We start from the raw sequence: 22,360 nt of genomic DNA, 5'->3' as shown, positions 1-22,360 counted from the left end.
TTGACAGCTGCATTCGTGGCCATCACATTTCTGTGGCTTCGTAGTCTACAACTATTGATAAAGAATTGCTGTGTAAGCGTGAAGAACAGAACCCACATGATTCCTATGCCGTTGCCATTGTAGTTGCCATTATCAATGTCTGATGAATGTGGGTGATGACATCAAGATAACGTTATACCCGTATATCTCGGTGGCCAAAATTATTGGCGGTTGCTGGAAAATCCGCCAATCCGCCAAAATAAACTCCCGCCAATATTTCATCTTATACGGTATGTGTATACAATATATATAAAGGAGAGCTGTCTGTGTTGTCTGTGTGGCCACCCGTATATCTGCTGCCCTGGGTCCGATCTCCGCCGAATTTAGCTTACAAATGCCGAACCTGTACAGACCGACAGTGGCTTGACCGGAATTCTCCAGAGTGCACAGGGTCCCCTCTCAATGGGGTCAACCCCTACATAAAATTTCTCGACGACACAAATGCAACACCTTCCAGTTCATTCAAACGCATGCACGCACCAGTCCCATGTGGACTGTACGTGGCGGCATCCTTCGCACCACGATAAATTCTCACAAAATAATTAATAAACTAACAACTAATAATCTAATTGTGACGAAGTCCAAAAGCACTGTTGAAATGACTGTGAGACGAGACGTGTGATTGCAATATATACGGGTGAGTAAAAATGGGACGTGATTTCCAAGTTTCTGCTGCTCGGATATACAACTCTAAACAGAAACTAGCTGCTAATTTCTCGAAACAGGACACTTAATCAGCCTGGAAAATGAATGGGATCTGTAACGGCATCTAGACTTTGGGATACTCCATCGCTGCTAAGTTTTCAGAACGGGATCCAACTGCATGAAAGGAATATAACTTTGAACAAAATACTTTATGAGAAGTCTGTCCATGGCTGTTCATTCTTAGAACAAAGTAAAAATGCATGTGAATGAGATCTACTTCATGATAAATTCTCAGACAGGATACTCATGCAACAACAAAGTTGCATACAATGTTAAATTAATTAACTAACAATAACAAATAATCTAATATGCCTGTGCAGAGAACAGGCTATACAGCTAGTATAATGTCAGTAAATGTAAACAAGGCAAGTGTCTAATTGCAGACCTAAAAATGCATCCATTAAGTGTTCAAACCATCATAAGGCATTCACTGACTCAAACGACATGTAAAAACCTCATAAAGGGCTTCTCTAAGTGACAAATGCTGTCTGGGTCAATTAGCTGATACAACTGAATTCCACTTGCCAATAACTACTGGTTAACTTAGCTGAGCTTATTCAAGACCTAATCAATGCAGAACAGTAGTAGAAATCTTTCACAATTTTCTCTAGCCCCTACAACCTATAAGTTTACCATTTTTTCTTCTAGTAAGCAATCAATAAAGACTATGACAATAACATCTGTGTGACTTGCTCATCCCCAGCACATCTTGTAGAATATGGTAATGTATGGTAGAATGTGGTTGCTGCTTGATTAACATATCTATTTAAAAAAGTCATGATAAAATACATTGACTAGTCCTCAACCTTTTACAAAGCACTGTGCATGAACACATTGGGCCTTCCAGATGTTACTTGTATTGTTGGTTCAAAATTGAAAACCTATTGCATAAAACAAACAGTCAGTGACTAAGGTGCCTTTGTTTCCAGCCTCAATGACTCCATCAATACCACCTGATTCAGTTTGACAACGTTGTTCCCTTCTGTAATTAAAACAGTACTGTCCCCTTGCCATGAACTGTACAGAAGCTATCCCAAAGGCTTTTCAATGAATCCCTTAGCACCAAAACTCCTTCATATTCCAAGAACAGTGCCATGCCATCAGTAAGGAATTCTTTACAATTGGTAATGATTACCCTTGAATCTCAACAACTTTGGCTAGGAAATACTTGCAGACATCAACAATCAAATATACTGCGTTGTCACATAAATGTGTACAGATTTCAGCAAATCTCAGTCCGGCATCCCATCACAGCCTAGCTATGACATTTCCCGGTCAATGCATACTTTCCAAAAATTAAAGTGTAGCAAATGTCTACGACTTGGCATAGTTATAGTGCCCCAATCTTAACAACATCCAAAATGCTCAAGTTTACCTGTCAACAAACTGCAATTAGTAAACATTTCTTTCCAACGGCTCTTCTACAAATCTCTGGAAATTGTGGTTAGCATTGCTCATGTGCGTAGTAGTGTGTGACTTTGACAACACGTAGCACTTAGCATTGTGGTTGTGTGCTTGTATCACATTCTCAATATTGTTTATTATAATCATAAACATCACATGGTGACAGGATGACATCTATTCAGCTACGTCCACCCAGAGCATCGATTTCAGTCAGCCAGACGACTGGGTGCGATGGGTAGATGCTTCAAGCAGTTTCGAGTGGCATCTGGGCTAGTGGCAGAAGACAACCTACTCCAAATCTCATAAAGGAATTCGATGATTTCTTCAAAGTGTGGCACAACGTTATCTATAAGAGAGCACAATTCTACAAGCGCAACCAACATAAAGGTGAGTCAATCGAGCAGGACATAACTGCCCTCTACAAGTTGGTGGAGACCTGTGAGTTCAAAGAATTCAAGAAAGGCATGCTTCGCGACCGCATTGTGGTCGGAATTCAGAATGAAACTTTGTTGGAACAACTCCAGTGTGATCCAGAACTAACTCAAGACAAAGTCAAGAGAATCAAACACCAACTGGAAGCTGTCAAAGAGCAGCGCCATGATCTTTATTGCTAAGAACACAAGAACAATCCGATTGTCATCAGTCACGTGAAAGGCGGTACAGCAGGCGCCAAAGGTGAACATCCTTCGCTGGAGCGGCACAGAAGACATCGGTATCACATTCGCAGATCAAAGGGACACCGCCCAAGCAGCAAAGCTATTTGTCACAATGCAAAACGCTGTGGTAAGAATCACAGTAAAGATGCTCAGTGCGCTGCTAGGAATGCCACATGCAATAAATGCAATAAGAAAGAGCATTTTAGCCAAAATGTTTCTCAAAGACTGTAGTGGCAATAGCTATGGAGACAGCAGAATCTGAGACAGAAAAAGCAGCATTTCTATTTCTACTGTCTACGGGCAACTGTATCCCTCTTACTTGATACGACTAACCTACAATTCAAAGTGGACACTGGAGCAGAGGCTAGGGTACGGCAATCTCAGAACAATTCTACCATCTCATGGGAACACCTACTTTGCAAGCAACCTCTTGTCGCCTGTATGGCCCAACACATCAACCTCTTCAAGTCCTAGGTCAACTCAAAACAACTATACATATCTCAATCAGTCTTCAGCCAAACTATTTTCGTTGTTAGAAGCCTCCAAGAAAATCTGCTTGGACTGCCAGGAATTATAGCATTGAACCTTATTCACATAATGAACAGAGTTCTTGCTCAACAAACACCTATGGGAATGTTCTCTAGTGTCTTCAGCAGTCTCTGTACCCTAGGTGAACCTTACCACATTCAGTTGAAAGTGGGTGTACTGCCTTGCGCTCGCTTCACACGACAAAAGGTTCCATTGCCTCTTAGAGAGAAAGTCTTGATTAAACTCAAACGAATGGAATCTCTTGGCGTCATCACACCATTGGAGGAACCAACTCCATGGTGTGCAGTGATGGTGGCAGTGCCAAAGAAGACTGGAGACTTGAGAATCTGTGTTGACCTGAAAGCCTTCAATGAGGCAGTCTAGAGGAAAGTTTACCCCATTTCTAGAGTTGACGATACTTTAGCCCAACTGGCCAATGCCAGAGTTTTTAGTAAACTCAATGCCAATTCCGGGTTTTAGCAAATCCCTTTGTCAAAGGAAAGCCAGCTGCTGACTGCGTTCATAGCTCCTTTTGAGAGACACTGCTTCCAAAAATTGCATTTCGGGATTTCCAGCACTCCAGAACTATTCCAAAGGAGAATGAGTAATACAGTATCCCAGAAGTATTGTGCTGAAGGGATGGTGTCCTTATCTTTGGACACACTCAGGCTGAACATGATGCACGCTTATGAGATGTATTACAACGCCTAACTGAGGCAAAGGTGACTCTCAACCCAAGCTTGTTTATCAAAGTAGAATTCACTTTCTTGGTCATTTCATCGACGAAAACGAAATCCAAGCTGACCCACAGAAACTGGAAGTAATCATCCACCTGGATGTTCCAAAGAACATAAAAGATTTGAAGAGATTCATAAGCACGGCAAATCAATTCAAAAAATTTACCCACATCTTGCTGGAATAAGCAAGCCACTTAGAGCACAGCACATCTTAGTACCAAGCAATCTTGTTGGAGTTGGGACCCGTCAAGAGTATGCCTTTGCTCGCATGAAGGATGGGCTTACTTGCCCAGTCACTCTTGCGCTGCACAACCCACAGTAAAATCTGAAAGTCTCAGCTGATGCATCTTCATATGGATTAGAAGCGGCTCTCTTGCAACGATCTGGAGAACTTTGAAAACCTGTTGCATTCGCATCTCAAATCAATGTCCACAATGGAGCAACATTACACTCAGATCAACAAAGAGGCCCTCATACCCAGCCGGGCACGTGAAAAATTCTCACCTTACCTCATTGGCTGATCATTCCTTACTGAATTGGGCCATAAACCTCTTATTCCTCTGCTCAGCACCAAGAATCTTGCAGACATGCCACCTCAAATCTTGCAGTTTTGTTTACGTATAGAACGTTTTACTGGCATCATCCAACATGTTCCAGAGAAGGAACTTTACATAGCAGATACTCTTTCTCGAGCACCTCAGCCACACTCTGAGGATGACTGACGATCTGGAAAAGATAGCTGAAAGCTTTATCAACCACATTGTTCAGGCATGGCTTAATGCTAATAAACACCTGGCACGTTACAAGAACGCTCAAGTGGAGGATAAACTTCTATTGCTGGTTATGACGTATTGTAGGACTGGGTGGTCTTCAACAAAGCAAAGCTTGGCGGCATCCTACCCTATTAGCATGTAAAAATGAACTCCCTACTCTGGATAAAGGAGAGATTGCATGGATTGGACCGAGTCAAAAGAGACCAGGAAAAGCACTAGCCAAAACACCATCGCCCAGGTCCTACTTGGTATAACTTCGCGACGCACTTTGAAGAAATCATCAAATTTCTTTATGACAGACTTGTACTTCTTCTGTTCTTCATCCATGACGTTTGTGAACGTCAGGACTGCATCAGCGTCCTCTCCCATACAGTATAAGAGAGTTGAGATTTGGCGTATGTCGTCTTCTGCCGCTAGCCTAGATGCCACTCGAAACTGCTTGAAGAGTCTGCGTCATCACGCCCAGTTGTCTGGCTGACTGAAATTGAATGCTTCAGGTAGACATAACTGAATAGACGTTATCCTGTCACCATGTGATGTTATGATTATAGTACACAATACCAAGAACGCGATACAAGCACACAACTACAGCACTAAGTGCTACACGTGGTCCAAAGTCACACACTACTGCGCACATGTGCATGCTAACATACGTCATACCATATCTCCGAGTCTAAAGATCGAGTCATGATGGTGGTTTCAAGATGACTCTTGTCTGACTTCTGGTAGTCATTCTTGTTGTTATTGGACTCTCCTTTTGCTTCGGTTCTTCACTCTGTAGCCAACTTGAGTTTGGAACCGATTGAAGATAGGCTCTGTTTCTTCTACACTCTTCCCCTTCCGTACTCACAAAGTAGGACCTGGGCGATGGGGTTTTGGCTATTTTTAGTACTTTTCCTGGTCTCTTTTGACTCAGTCCAATCCATACAATCTCTCCTTCATCCAGGGAAGGGAGTTCTTGTACATGCCAATAGGGTAGAATGCCACCAAGCTTTGACTTTGTTGCAGGCCATCCAATCTTACAATACATCATAACCAGTGATAAAAGTTCACTTGAGCGTTCTTGTAACGTGCCAGCCGTTCATTAGCGGTAGGCCATGCCTGAACAATGTGGTTGATAAAACTTTCAGCTATCTTTTTTCCAGATCATCAGAGTCATCCTCAAGATGTGGCTGAGGTGCCCGAGAAAGAGTATCTGCAACGTAAAGTTCCTTCCTGGAAACATGTTGGATGCTGTACGTAAAACGTTCCATACGTAAACGAAACCGTAAGATTTAAGGTGGCATGTAAAAGATTCCCTCTCACTCAGTTAAGATCTACTCTTGTTCAACAACCGTATAGTCGTCCCTACCACTCTACATACTGATCTTCTCCAGAAGATCCACCAAGGTATCGTAAATTGTCATCTCCATGCCAAGACCTCTGTCTGGTGGCCGGCAATGTTGAAGCAAATTGCTCAGATGGTATATCAATGTTCACAATGTGCCCGTGAGCCAGAGTTGTTATCTAGCCATTGATCCCGACACGATTACCTGAATATCCTTGGTAAGTCCTAGGATCAGATTTTATGGAATTAGATAGAATTAGATGGGAAGAAATACCTTGTAGTTGCAGACTACTATTCAAGATATCCTAAAGTCATAGAATTGTCATCAACAACATCGGGTAAAATTGTGCCTTTAAATCACTTTGCTCGGCATAGTCTCGCTGAAATTCTCTGCACAGACAATGGTCCACCGTTCAGTTTACATGTATTTCAGGAATTTGCAAGCGCTTATGGATTTGTTCACTTAACCAGCAGCCCAAAGTATCCACGCAGTAATGAACTAGCAGAAAGGATGGTACAAACTATCAAGGGCATGCTTAAAGGGTAACTGCAATGCAAAAATCAAAAATTCTTTTATGTTGGAAATCGATAGTTCTAGTTGCATACATGGCAGAAAAATAGTTTTAGATTTATAAGTTAAGTCTCCACTGAACAATAGCAGGTCAAAATTGCTTCCGCTTCTTCAAGTTCTGGTAACAGGTGTGGTGTAGTGTACACGTCACAGAGGGGAGACTCCACGTAGCGTGTACTGTAAACAAAGAATCTGTGGCAAAAAATGGTTTGGTATTGCGTGGCTGCAGGATGCACCAATTCGCGCAAGAGTGTTTCAATTTCTGAAGATCCCAAGCTAAGAAAACAGTGGGAATCACAAATAAGGAGGACAATTGCAGATATGTTCATGTCATCCTGGTGACTACAACTGAGTACGAAGCGTTCTACTAAGTCGACAAGAGTCTGTAGTAGCCACTTTTAGCCTGATTGCTTCAAGACACGCACAGCCAGGTCTATTCAAGAACTTGATCTGGATTGTAGAAGAGCGAAATTGAAGCCAACATTTTCCATCTACCTGCCTCCACACTTCAAGATCGCAGTACTCTGGAACCTTCGCAAAAGAGAGAGAGAGAGCCGCATTCGAGAAGCCGGAAAAGTGAGAGTAAGGAAAAATCTCGTGCAGGACTAAAACCACTGCAAATGGCTTGAGAAGTCAAGACTCTTGATGACTAGACTTGTGTATAAGTGCTCGATCATCATGTGTAGTGAATGCAGTCGTATGCATTACAGCATACTGTACAGTTCATGAAGTCAAACCTTGTGTCAACGTGAATTCAACGCACATACGTCAACTCACTTTGTTGTCTTTCCCACAGCATTAGCTCTAGGTAGAGTTTTGCATGAACTCACCAGTACACTGTGCCATTATTGTCGCTATTCGACATTATTATCACGTCATTATTTGAGACAACCTCAAATACGTTTCGACAGCACACGCACTCTACAAGAGCACGTATCCATCATCTCGCAACGACCACAGATACACCTGTGTGATGGTTGTTTACATACCCGGATGAGCATCGATTACATTTGCTACTTCTAAATCTACTTATGATGGTGACAAGCTATCGGGTGGCCTGTCCTCTTCCTCGTCCGCTTCCAAGGCAGCAGCAGATCTCAAAGCTTCAGAGACACTGTTGCTGAGCTTGAACCTGTATGGTCTAATGGCTCCCAGCAGGATGTTCTTCATCCCGCGATTCTTGCAATGACGAAACGTTATCATCACTTAAAAACCTATGGGAGGCTCTTCAGAAGAATAACTGTTGCTGGCGTCACCTCTACCATAGTAGCGTTGCCTTGGAGATAAAATGTAGTCATTCTTACAGGCCGATAACTATTCAGACACACAAGCATCTCCCCTCTGTGACGTGTATGCTACACCACACCCGTTACCGGAACTTGAAGAACCGGAAGCAACTTTGATTTGCTATTTCTCAGTGACAGAGACTTAACTTACAAATCTAAACTATTTTCCTGTCATATATGCAACTAAAACTATCGATTTCCAACATAAAAAATTCTTGATTTTGCGTTGCAGTTACGGTAGTAAACTCTCCTTAGCTCTTCTTTTGTACCAATAACCCCTCTTTCATGGTGTGATCTGAGCATGTCTTAACTCCTTATGAGAAGAAAAACTCACACAACTATTCCATCAACTCACAGTCAAATTGACCTTGAATGGAGCTATTTAGCCAAATTTTAACAAGAAGACAACTCTTGGAAGGAGGAACAGGAATGTTTACATGACATCAGACACAGAACAAAAGAACTCCCTACCCTTAAATGAAAAAGAGATTGTATGGATTGGACCAGGTCAAAAGAGATCAGGAAGGCTACTAGCCAGAACACCGTCTCCCAGAGCTCATCTTCAACCAGTTTTAAACTCAAGTAGGCCACAGAGTGAAGGACCAAAGCAAAAGGAGAGTCCAATAACAACAGAATGACGACCAGAAGTCAGGCAGAAGTCATCTTGAAACCACCATCACAACTCGACCTTTAGACTCAAAAGAGAGACATGTGGTATGATGTATGTTAGCATTGTGCATGTGCACGGTAGTGTGTGACTTTGGACCACGTGTAGCAGTTAGTGTTGTAGTTGTGTGCTTTATCGCGTTCTCAGTATTGCTTACTATAATCATAAACATCACAACAAGAAGTAAGACATTGGAACTGGTGTCAACTAGTCAATCACCACCGTTTTCTATCAATGGTTGCCAGGTCCAATTGAGATGCAGTACAGTACACACATGGTGAAATGTTCTAGTTTAGTATACTTACTAGAACAATCAATCAATATCATGACTATCCCCTGATCTGTGAAGTTACCTCAATGGCAATTAACACCTTGTACTCACAGCAACAAGGATGCTGTCTTCCTAATGATCTCCTCGTTGCCCTTTGCTTGCACAGTAGCACATGATGCTTGCTCTATCACCTTGATTAGTAAATGATAATCATTGCTCGAAACTGCAAATCCATGTAAGTGCCCTTTACTTCACAACACTTGCACTCCAAGACAGTTGCCAACCCTTTGCTCATGATTTCCTACAAAGAGGTCAGCATGCTGCGCTTACTTGCTTCCCTTGTCAACTCAGTTCTGCATGCAATTTCCCATAAACTGGCAAATTCAGATAATGACTTAGAGATAAGGGTCACATGTAAAGTCACAGCCCTTTCTCGACATCAGATGTCACAAAAGTGATATCACTAAGACCAAACCAAATAACTGTCAGATTGGGGTAACCAGCTTGCTCATGTTTGGAAGGTCACCAGTTAGTTTTTACTAATAGACATGGGCAATAAACATGATCTGTTGTTCTCTGCATATCAGTAGCAAATCCAAGAATTTACATGTATACAAGAAAGGTAAAAAGAACATGGATGTGACTTTGCTACTTAAACAAATCTAAATGCCATTTTGATATCTGCATATCATAACTAACTGGCATCCCGTAGCTTTCGGTACACCAACTTCATAGCTAAGTCAGATAGCATACACTACCAGCTGTCCTCACACATCTAGTAGTAATGTGTCCGTATTCTCAAAAACATGCTGCTTTAATTGTAATAATTTTAAACACTTGTGCAATTATCAAGCGTGGATAATGCCTGAGCCAAAGAAGGGCATCAAGATCTGTTACTGACATAGCAGTCAGATAAGCGTCATCAGCCTGCAAACAGCTACCACCACCACTTCTTCCCAATAAAACAATATTTGGACAATAATGTGCATAGACGATTGACACCAGCACAAAGTTATATGCTAAATTATTTCAATTAGCCATTTGTCACCATATGATGAATAGGAATTACCAGTTGTTGATACAGGGCTCGAAAAATCGGTCCAACTAGTTGTCGTCATTTGACGAGTTTCAAAAATTTTAGGTCGGCAAAATTTAGTCTAGGATGTCGTGTTGATATCCAGGGATCAATATAACAGCCGGTCATCAGCCAATGGCCGACAAAAAATGCCAATTGGCCGGTATCAGTACCACAGCCTGACATTTCGCCGACCAAACAGGAGACAACACACATGTGCATGTACATGCAATGATTGGCAAGTCGTTGCAATTGTTTATACTAGGAACATCTGTTTATGTTGAAGTGGCTGTTATCATATTGTGTGCACTCAAAACGTAAAACCCACAGGTGGATTAGGATCTAATCTGAACAACACACACACAATTAGCGTGAAGTGTATACCGTAGGCTAGTAGTTTTAGATAGCATGTCCAATTCTAAAACAAACAAAAAACTGTTTCTTTATTAATAGGCCTTCAGTCAGTGCTTGTCACCAGACTCATTAGTATATTTTCAGAGACTGCAGCAGTGAGTGCATGAGTGCATGGATTGAATGAAAACCATGAATGTCTTGCAAACTACGTGTGGTTGGGTGTCTAATTACTAGCACCTTCTAATGTTATAATTACATATGAAAGTATGACAAAGATTGATCCTTTACTACATTCTGTTTGAACACCAAGAGCAGCTGTTTTGATATTTCTTCTTAGCTAATTAGCTACATGACATAGGACCTTCCATTGCCAAAATATTCTCAATGTAGCAGATTTCTACTCAAGGTTCTCAGTAACATATCTATTTCACACCTTGTTGTGGTTACGCCGTTTAGAACAGTTTTCATAATTGACATTGAAAGTACAGCGAAAGTAAAGCAGCTATACATGCATTTCTGGCGTTTGCATTTGTCTGACTGTGGATTGAGTATGAGTCTGCAAGTAGATCTAGTTGCTGCTCAGTTGTATCCAGCTGATGCTCAGTTGTATCCAGCTGATGCTCCATTAACTCACCAACCATTCCAGGTTGCAGGGGATGGCAAGTAGCTGCTTCTTCTGTGCTGCATCACTGGCATTGACTGAGTGCACTGAAGGTGAGCATGTCAAGCTTCGAAAGCCAGTAGCTCAGGAACTACAACACAATGCCATATCTATTGCTTCTTTCATTGTCGCAAAGGCAAAATTCTGTGCCTGTAATATGAAAACATCTAGCCTGTTAGTTGGCTCCATGCTACATAATGATACTTTGGACACGTTTACTTCTACAATGGATTGTGGCAGTTATACATTAGAAGAGAGCCTGTCGAGGGCATCGATGGAGGAAGGAAAGAAGACAGTGCTAGATGGTAGATGGTGCGGTATCCACCATATTTGGGCAATGGCAAATGCCCTGAAGAGACCCATTATGTTCACTATCCAGAAGTGAACAAACGCATTCGGCCATTTTTTAACACCATTGTGCAACCAATACAACCATCTGGAGAAGACCCCATCCATATAAAGTGGTCTAGTTTATCTCTACCAATCAGTCTGCAAGGAAATGTGGAGCTGAATCACTTTGTGCCACTGTTGCCTATGTCTAGTGTAGATCAAGTCAGAAGAATTCACTGAAGTTAGAGGAAGAAAGCGGAAGTTGTCAGAAACCCTGCCTAGGAGTATTTCAAGTACTGCTTCACTGTCCAAGAATGTTCCGCAATATGACCACACCAGCAGAAAAGTTACCTCACCAAGTAAGAAAAAAATGAACCAGACCAAAATTCGCAATACATGAACCTCCTGGCTAGCAACAATGCCAAAGGAGAGGAAAGACAACAAACAAAAACTAAATAGTTCTTCCTCAGGGAATCTCACTATATGTCATTCAGACACCGAACAAACGAATTTAACTTGTTCTACATTACCTAAAAAACAACAGCCTCTAATGTCAAGCTCCACCCAGAAAAGACGCCAGGTCTCTATTGAAACATTTTAAAAATGGCAACGAACCTATGAGCGAGAGTACCAAGCAATGTCATGGCTTCGCTGTGACATAGATGCTACCTGCAACAGGTCTCTTGTCGCATCACTTTGGCTTGAATTTTGCCGGCGCTATGAAATGAAAAATTTGTGGATTAAAACACTTCCAAGGTATGGCTTGATGGATCAAGTAATCAGAAAACTAGCAGTATTATGGATCACACAAAGTGTAACCAGCATAAGCATGCTGTCACACGACAACAAGAAGATCAAGCTAGAAAAAAGGATGCGCCAATGACGGCATACAGCTTGATAGCCAAGGCTATTACAACAATGGATGACTTGACGAAAGAGCGCATGCAAAAGAAATTTGATATTTCATATTTATTGGCAAAAGTGAATTTGCCTTTTGCAAAGTACCCAAACATTCGTGCATTAGAGGTCAGACATGGTGTTGATCTTGGTCATGCCTATCAAACATCTAGCTGAGGCAGCGAAGCAATTTGTCCATTACATAGCTAAAAGTCAACGACACCTCCAACTCAACAGTACTTTGTCTCCTTTCTACAGTAGAGCCTAAGAAGTAATAAAGATATTGGCTCTTCATATAGTCATGTATATTCTATCACTTACTTGTTACGTATCATATTATGTTGTGTGAGACCAAATCTTAACAATATCGAGCAATCTGTGTCAATTGCTTAGTTAGTAATACAGCTTTTAAAATTGCTAATTGAAAGTTTAAGTACGGTAGATAGATAAATTCTTTTTTGACCCATAATTTTCAGGTACTGGTGAATACAAGCAGACGCATAAATAGTTACTGATGTCGTACACTGAATCAGAATGGCCGATTAAGTTTACCAATGGCTGGTCAAAACTAAATTTGATCTGACATTTGTCTGGCTCATGAGGAAAATTATATTGATCATTGATATCAATCATGGTGTTTAGTGCTATGCCGCCATTTTCGTAAGGCCTTCTAAATTTCGGCACAGTGCAAGCATACAGCACAGTATTCCTACAATGGCATGCAACCGAAAGTGTCCAACACATTACCGCTGAGCCAATGGATACAACGTGTTACAATATACAAAGCTAGACATCTTGGCGAAAACAATAGCAATAGCTAATTGAAATAGTGATTAAATGCATAACACCTCTCTTTGTCAAAACAAGGCGGGGTTTCAACCACATTTCCACATGTCACATTGCGGAAGTTGTCCGTTTCTTGCTACTAAAATCATATATACCTATTTCGACCTACAGGATTTACCATTGTCTCCACTTCTTCACGTGCTTACTGGTCACAAACGCCATGCCTTTATTCTGTTGGAATCCTGAAGTGCTCCCAGTTTCATTATCCATGATATGAGCAGTTTGTCGCTTAAGCTGCTACGTGTACATGTCATTGTACACACAACAAATGTCCCAATGTGAGCGTCAAAGCGAAGCATGTTTTCAGTACAGTACAGCTATCCGCCTGCATACCGAGAAGCCATTACAAACTATAGCCTTGGTCTGCTCTAGTCGTCAGTTGACAACCTAGACTACAACGTTAGTCGTCAGTTGTAAAATTTAACTCGTCAAATGACGACTTGACAACCTATTTTTCAAGCCCTGTGATATCACATTGTTTTTCTAAAGCAGCAGGTGTACGTGTGCTGAGAGATATCAAATGTATAAATAAAGAAAAAGGGCACCTACTCAACCATTATTCTCTGGACTGTTAACCACAATTCAACAATTTTTCAGGGCGGCTTAATTTCATAGCAAAGCACAACATTTAGACAATTTGCTCCTATTGACCAGTGCGGAAGTATCATTGGCTCGTCAATATTAACCCAGCCATCTTGCTGATTTGACGTTTTTTGTACTTTCCTCCAGCTGTGTCATACTTTAACCAATCAAACTTTGCATGTTTGATTTAAAAGAATCCTCCTATCCCTCCCTACATTGTTGGTGATGTACTAGCTACAACTGTACAGTCCAACAGTTTCTTGTTTGAATGTCCAAAAACCTGTAACAAACATCAACTTGCCTGCAAGTTTGAGAACAAACCCTTCACATTCACAGTATCCAGTTTGTCAAAATTGTAATGAAAGGCAGTCAAAGTCATCTGGCTAAAACTTTTGCTTTGGTAGGCTGAAATGGTTCTTGGAGAAGCCCTCATACAGACCAATGTCATTGCCAATTTTAGAAGAAAACACTGAGATCCTCAGAAAAACTTGAGAGTCAATCTTGCGCCTCCTTCAGCTAAGGCTTGATCAGGCAAATCCCTAATGCTCTGTCCTCTGCTGTAATACTAAATCGAGTCATTTTCTTGATGCTGACAAACTCTCTCTATTGATGTCAACAGTATGGCTTAAAAATGTGAAAGATACATTATCACTCTATCCTTTTTAGAAACAGCAAACCTGAAACGCAGTCAAATTATTTGCTAGTCAATGGGCTTTTCTCAGTTCTTCTCAGAATGGGTTGTAAGTAACATCAACCAGAGAGCTCATTATCATAGGAAAACTTCCCTTGTTCAGAACGACGAATGTGTATGCAGGGCAGTCTGTGAGTCACAGTTAACTCAATAATCTCACTGTCCTGCCCACAGATGGCACCTGTGGCATGTACTTCCTCAATTGTTACATCTGATAAATTTAAAGATTGCCCCTAACTAGGAGAAACTAGTGATTACAACATGGTTGTAACCTTACAGTGTGTTTGACATTGTGGTAACCTATTACAATAAATAATTTTCTAATTAACTAATATATACTCCATGTGTGCATCTACATAAATAGTAATGTGAGCCTCCATATCATCAAACAATCATAACTTATCATCTGAAACTAACTCAAACTTTTGAATGTGGTGCAAATTGTGAGTTGCTTTCACATATATTTTCTGTGGCACAATACTCCATTCCTGAACCAAGACTTGATGTCAAATGGTCCTTTTCAACGGCATCACAACTGTACAAGCATTTGTTCACATGTTCCTCTTCAAGCAATGTGTCAATTCAAAATCGTATTTCTTGACACCAGTATATTAACCCATACAAACTACTGCTGATGCAGAAGTGTTAACTAAAGACAGATGCCGATATATTGTATAAATAGTGAAAAGTATACCCTTTATCGTTTTAGTGTCTGTAGTGTTAGACAACCATATGCAATGTATGGTGTTACATAAATTTATTCAAATCTGGGTAAAGACCAGGCCCGTAGGAAGCAAATAAAAAGTGGTACGGCCTAACGCACGCTAAAGGGCGTGGCTTTTAATTTAGTGCGCGTTAAAGCAAGAGACCAATGCTCCAATTAATGTCTGTCAGTCTGGTTTCAAATTGAATGCCTCCTTATATGTGTTTGTTTTTCCTCTTCTCTCTCTTTCGCTCGCGCAGAGAAGGGTCTGGCTAGGCGAGGCTACAAAAAGTGGTGCGGCCATGCACCGGCTCCTACGGCCCTGAAGACATCTTCTAAAAAAGCATGACTACAAACTTGTATAAATGTCAGGTATTATATCCTGTTGCCATGTCATATGCCAATGCCACTCCTGAAGGTATAGGCACTAAACACACTGTGTGCGTGCATACTTGAAATTACTGAAAATTGAAAAGTAACATCTGTATTTATACCAATACTACTCACTGTTCACATTGGCCATCTCCTCAAAGTATGTGTTACCATGTTAATATAGGTGTATGTGCACTAAAATGTCATTAAATCATGTACATGAGTATAGTTACGTCAACAAAGTGCATAACCTTGCGATAATGTTGTTTGGTAGAAGCATGAGAAACCGTCCAGATAAACTTAATCAATGGACTAACAACACTTAGCCAAATTCAGCTGAGGTTAACTTAAGTCTCACTAATTAGAGTGTGTTCACACTGCCACAATGCTAATCATAGTTACAGTAATAGCGTAAGTTTAGAGCAAAGACGTTTACACCGCTTTGATTTGCACATCACGTGCAGCACACAACAGTGTTTCTACAAGGGCTAAATGTCATGGCCATGTGCAATATGCAATACTGTGCATATTCTGAATCTATGTACATATAAGATGAAATCTTGAGTAGATGCAGCAACTAGCAAACATACAGCACGAGCATCATAGAGCAGAGAAACAGGTTACAGTGTCAAGAGCAAAGCCTCCGTACTTCCTGTCACGTGCTTTGACTAATGGCACTACAACAACAGCGTTGTAAAGCTGCTCCCTATAAGCTCTAGAATGGCATGAGACTAATCATGATTAGAAACAACAAGAACAGCCAAAATTTGCACTAATGAAGAAGTATCATGATCAGGTCCAATGCGAACAGGGCCTTACCTAGACTTACTATAATTATATATTTAAACTCCCACAGAATTTTGCTGCTTTCATGTCTGTCCTTGCACAGTACACAGAGTTTGACTTTTAGTCTTAGCCAATAGTTACACAAAGTGCAGAAGTGAGTACAAATGTTAGTAGAATTTACTCTTTCTCTTCAGAAACAGAAAACATTAGAGAAGCTATAAGCAATAAGTGAAAAAGGACACAACTTATATTTATAACCAACTTCTTACACTGTAAATCAATGAGGAGCCATTACCAGTTGATATTGAGTGTGTTCACACTGCTATAGTTATAGAGTAGTTATCCAACCAGGGTCTAGTAACTAAACGACAGTGTGAACACTAGCCGTGGTTAACGTGTAGTCATAGTGTAGCTATCTATTTAAGCTTATAACCTTTGTTAGAGCGTAGTTACAGTAGTTACACATGCGTAGTAGATGATGTCTAGTCGTAAGTTGACGTTAACTCCCGTAAGTCTGCTGTTGAAATGATGCATTTTTATCAGACATACTAACATGCCTAACAAACTTCTGTCTGTGCATATTCCACTTCCGGATACTATAGTAATAACCATGTTCATGCTAGTGTGAACAAATGCCTAGGGAAATATACCATAGTTACCAAACTACGAATATAACTATATTTGCGTAACTACGCTATAACTAGCAGTGTGAACATGCTCATTGACTTCAAGTAGACATAGTTAGCTCTCCAGTATAGCCTACATTCCAAACATTTACTCAGCATAGGGTGCATTTCCACTAGCGCCTAAACCAGTTTAGCAAGTGGTTTAAGCTAAACTGGTCTAAGAATTGACCTGTTTCCACCTGCACTAACCAGTTATATTTAAACCTAAACCACTTTCTTAAACCTACTTCAAAGTACCGTATTACCTCACTTTATGCTGCATGCCGGTTTAAGCTAAAATCTACCAGGGTGCCGGTATACCCCGGGGTATACCGGCATGCCCGGGGTAAAAACAGGCTCTCTTGTAAAGACGTCTACATACCTTTAATTGTTGTGTGCAATCATGCTTCCACAACAAAACACAAGCAGCAGTCTCAATGATGCAATAGAACTGCCTTAGCTCAGTACCAATATCATGTGAGGAACAATACTAGGCTATATTGAAACATGCATAGTGTTCTGTAGAATCAGTTATCTTCCTCTTCCCCCTCTTCTTCACTGTCCTCTTCATCATCTGTCTGCCCTGTATGGTCTTCATCATCTGTCAGCAGATACGAAGTGCATTCCCAGCGCCTACACAGAGCATCCCCGCTTACACCGGCATCTCCCGCTTTATACCAGCATGCCGGTATAGGTACCAGACTCTCTCCAACCAATTTCTGGTAAGTCTCGCATATACCGGCATGCAGCATAAAGTGAGGTAATACGGTACGATTAGCAAAGTGGTTTGGTTTAGGTTTAACTGCCATATGACAGTAGCATGCTTGTTTAGATGGCGTCTGACAACGCCATTTTGATGATATTGACTATTCTGCTAGGATAGGAAGGACTTAAAAGATGTCAGGGTCGTTAGTTACTAGGGAAAGAAATCAGCAGCTACGAGGAGAGAGAGAGAGAGAGAGAGAGAGAGAGAGAGAGAGACAGAGAGAGAGAGAGAGAGAGACAGAGAGAGAGAGAGAGAGAGAGAGACAGAGAGAGAGAGAGAGAGAGAGACAGAGAGAGAGAGAGAGAGAGAGAGTAGCTTTGACTTTACGTAATTACCTAGTGTGGTAGATAGCATGCTGTGCTACTTGCCTCTTTTGTAATAGTTATAGTAATGGACATGTTTAGCTTTCATTTGCATTTTAGAAGTAGCTTCTATTTCATTTCCTAGTACTATGTATGTGTTAAAAAATATTTCAAATAGAGAGAGAGAGAGAGAGAGAGAGAGAGAGAGAGAGAGAGAGAGAGAGAGAGAGAGAGAGAGAGAGAGAGAGAGACAGTGTCCCTGGTCATCATTATGCAAATTCCTACTCGATGCTGAATCAGTGACAACCAACAAATGCCCTGACTCAGCGACAGAGCAGCCCAATACTTCAAAATTAGGCATTCCTAGATGGTTTGTTTTGCACATCGGATGTGCAAGTTCCTAGTGGAAACAGTCGCTTGCTTGAACTGCTTCAGTTTTAAACGCGTTTAAGCTAAACTAGTTTAAGGTGCAGCTAGTAGAAACACCGACATAATTATCTACATTCACTATCAGTGATTTTCCTAACCCCCTTCAAACATGCGTCCTCATCCTGCGCATATTTGGCCCCGCCCATAAAGAGGCGTGCCTTAGTAGGTAATGTGGTACAGTAGTAAACGTTTTCTGCGGTGAATGTAATTGTAATGTATGTATATCAACCAAACTTGTAGACAGGTTTCATTATTAAATCAAAATTCAAATAACACTTTGTGACTATGTTCATCATGTTATAATATAGTCATACAAATTACGCCTAGATGCTGTCCAAGTATTATAGGCAAATACTTTCTACTATAATCTATATCAAACAAACATGTGAGCATGTTTTACTAGTTTAATAACCAAACTTGTGCAAACAAACTTTTAATAACAGTCTGTAATTATGTTTATCATGTTATGTGGCAGTGAGTGCCTATAACACTTTGCACCCAGGGTGCTGTTCAAGTAACCTTCTAGCTTTGTGCTCTTTCCACTTGCAAAATGCACGCTCAAAATTAAACTGATACATAGGTGGTCCTTCTAGTAAAATGGGCATCAAGCAGTCAATTTTCTCTTCAGACAAACGGTTCAGTAGTTTTGTCATCACAGCCAGCATTTGTTACTGGTATGACAAGTACATCTGTCACAGTTACTGGAGCAACCGCTAGACGCAAAGTCAGTTTAGCAGTATGTAAACAGAACACGCCTAGCTGCTACTATTCTACAATAAACCAGCAGGTTTAGACTATTCTCCATAAGGTTGAACTTCGAATTCTACAATATTTCTGCTGCCTTTTGGACCTTCCCGATGATCTTGGTATAGCAAAGCCTGGCATTTTCATTTATTAGGTTAACTAAGCCCTTCCTACAAAGGACAAAGAGGATACAATTATCTTGTAAGAGGTACAGAAAGCAACTGGAACCATTTAGGTTAAAATAATGTAACGTGTACAAGCTCTAATGAGCACACCTGGTGTAACCTCTAGCTCATTAACTCATCATCAGTTCCTTATATAGGGGGTAGAATGGGTTTTAGTAGACAAGAATGCACTTAATAGGATGCGTCCCGCTGTCTGAAATCTGCATCTCAACCTCCTCCAATGCGTCCTAGGAGGCATCAAATGTATTGTAGGAAAATCACTGACTATGCACAGATTGAAAGTACTCCAGCATTACTCAATCCATGTAGAGAACATGTGACTTAGATATCTGGTTGCTGAACTTGAATAATTAGTTGCCAAAATCAGATAGAAGGCAAGAAATACTGTAGTGGTGGCAATCAACTGAACTTGCTAGGTTGTAATACAAAATACAATTTGCAGCTGGCAAGCCCATGTCACAGTTTTCAAAAGCTCTTCAGTATCATACAGTGTCTGCATCAAGGTAAGATAACATCGTGAGATTCAAGTGCTTACTCACAAATTACATAGCTAGGTTTGATACTCCAATATCTACATGATTACAACTGACACCTATGAAACGCGGTAGAATACGTACTAACCAGTCACAAATCTAACAAATGCGTTACGTTATTTGTAAGTAGCATTAATATCAAATCCAATAACAAATACGCTAAGTTACTATGATATTTCCAGCAACAACGACCAATCACTCACATTACGCAAAAAAAGCTAGAATTTGTCCATACTAGTGTGTAGTGCAACTTACCGTTGCTTTGTTCCAAGAAAAGTCACTTCCCTGCACGGACCTTTTGGTCCTAGTTGCTCTTCCGAGCTGATCTGAAATATACAACTTACTTTCAAATGCCTGCTTAATTATCACGTGACCACAAACAACCTTTGCAGGCCAGAAAGGATAGCCAGTAAGCTTAGCCCTGCAAGTCATAAACACAGCATCAACATACGCAAAAAGATGACTCCAAACAAATAACAATGCAGCAAAAAAGAAAGCAGAAACAACGGTTGTGTTCTCGTTAGGCGATTATGTGTGCAAGAGACTAAATCTTGGAAACAAGTCAAGCTTACCAGACGTAATCACCTTGCTGGAAGCCAGCCATTCGATGTTCAAAAAACAACGGTCGGACTAACTACGGACTAACTTATCGCGCCAGTTGATAACAACGGTGACGTCATCTAGTCGAATCCTCTCGCATACGACACAGTGAGACACACATCACATACGTTCCAGACATACTATTTCATAGGCTAGGCTTAGTTCCGGTAGACTTCGTGTTTATAAACGTGTAAATGTACTAGAACCTACTGTTAATTAGATTGAACTGAACTGAACTGATTTATTTACACAGGGGAAGTCTTCCGCCATATGGCAAATCCATCAGACACCCTGTTTATATCTAGAAATGCTATTTCTTTCGCACCTCAATTCGCTACAGTTCCTTCTGGAGAGAGCGAAAAAGAAAGAAACAAAAAAATATAGCAATTAATCTATATTATGTGTGTCGTTATTGTAACATGCAGGCCGAGGTCTGTACACGTACACCGAATTGTGTATAGCAAAAGCTATTATCTACGTGTGTATCATCTTATTCTATGTATGGCATTAGCACTAGGACTTGATCCACCCCTTACATCTCCTTTCCTCTAGTTAAAAAAACAGATTTGAAACAATGAAACGTCTCTCAGCTGCAACTCTAGATTTACCGTTCTAAGTAGACTATAAATTAGCTAGTAATTGCACACATAGTCTTTCAAGTACTTTGGCTTAATGCTAACTCGTCCACTTCTAGTAGTTGTCGTCGTTGCTGCATGGTATCTGTTTCTTCATTGCTGAAGTTGTTTGCTGAGTTTGATCTTGACTCCTGGGCTGTTGTGGTTCTTTGGTAATTGATGGCTTCCTGGTCGATGGTGTCTTCACTGGCTGACTCACTGATCTTCTCAAAATTGTTTAATGGATGGCTATAGATGTATTCTGTTTCGTCTGTACGTTGACCTTGTGTAGTTGTCACTTCGTACGATCTATTGGGGAGAACTTTGCTTACTATTCCTTGTTCCCATTCATCGGTGCCTCGCAGTGGTTGTGTTCTCACTGTATCATTTGTCTGCAATTGTTGTTTGTCCTTGACTTTCTTGTCATAGTAGTACGCTTGTCGTCTTTTGGCTGCTTCTAGTTGTTTGCAGTCGTCAGTCACTTTGGGTTTCAGAAGTTGAGTTGTTGTAGGCAGCAAGGTTCTTGTCCGTCTGCTCATTAGTCTCTGTACAAAACTTTTCCGCCACTGCAGCAGATGCCTGGCGGTTCCTTCTTCCATGTCAGTGCTTCAATGTTTGCACTTGATGTTCATTTTGCCAATGTTGTTAAGAGTAGGCTTCAGTGTAAGATATCTAATAGAATCGTTTAGTGAATGACGGCGACATGCAAGATAGAGGAGAATTATCCTGTACGCCAAAGGACCGTTTGTGGTATTGCTATAACTATGAATATCCTTAGGCATTGATGACGGTATGCATTGCCTACATAGACATAGTTCCAAAAAGGAGGCAACTTGGTTAGAAAGTATAAGAATATTTTAGAAGAACGTGGTTATTGACGCACGTGCTAAGCACGTGTTGAGAAAGACAGCGGTACTCATCGTTAACTCTTTCATTGACTGGAGAAGAAGTTTTAGTAGTAGCTTTCGCGATCCGTCGACGGGCACTGCGCTGGCGCTGTGAGTCAAGCCGGCGAGTAGCTTCGTTATCTTTTCCTGTCGCAGTGATGACTTTCGTCGCTTTGCCTTTGACGAAATAGCAGACAGAGAGCGCTTTTTGGGAGGCATTTTGACAGAGTACAGGCGGGTTTGCTGTACTGTAATGACAACTTTTTGTCGCGCTTTAGCCAAAACAGCAGAGTGTTTGTGACGTCACAATAGGTGACGCAACAATGAGTAGCCATAGGATGACATCAAGAAGTACAGATGAACGCCAGCAACGC

The 22,360-nt window shown here is 40.9% G+C and overlaps 1 protein-coding gene across 1 annotated transcript; it reads right to left on the bottom strand.

Annotated features, from left to right (window-relative positions):
* Window positions 1–21,046: 21,046 nt before the first annotated feature.
* Window positions 21,047–21,761, bottom strand: LOC134190233 (uncharacterized). Its single transcript, XM_062658669.1, has one exon. The coding sequence runs from the start codon at window positions 21,696–21,698 to the stop codon at window positions 21,141–21,143; it is 558 nt and encodes a 185-aa protein (XP_062514653.1). The 5' UTR covers window positions 21,699–21,761; the 3' UTR covers window positions 21,047–21,140.
* Window positions 21,762–22,360: the final 599 nt, after the last annotated feature.

Source organism: Corticium candelabrum, chromosome 14 (assembly GCF_963422355.1).
Source record: "Corticium candelabrum chromosome 14, ooCorCand1.1, whole genome shotgun sequence".
Classification (NCBI taxonomy): domain Eukaryota; kingdom Metazoa; phylum Porifera; class Homoscleromorpha; order Homosclerophorida; family Plakinidae; genus Corticium; species Corticium candelabrum.
This window is presented reverse-complemented; position numbering and strand designations above follow the sequence as displayed.

Bases quoted from the DNA above. Each gene is read 5' to 3' on its own strand.
- LOC134190233 (XM_062658669.1), bottom strand. From the start codon at position 21,698: ATGGAAGAAGGAACCGCCAGGCATCTGCTGCAGTGGCGGAAAAGTTTT.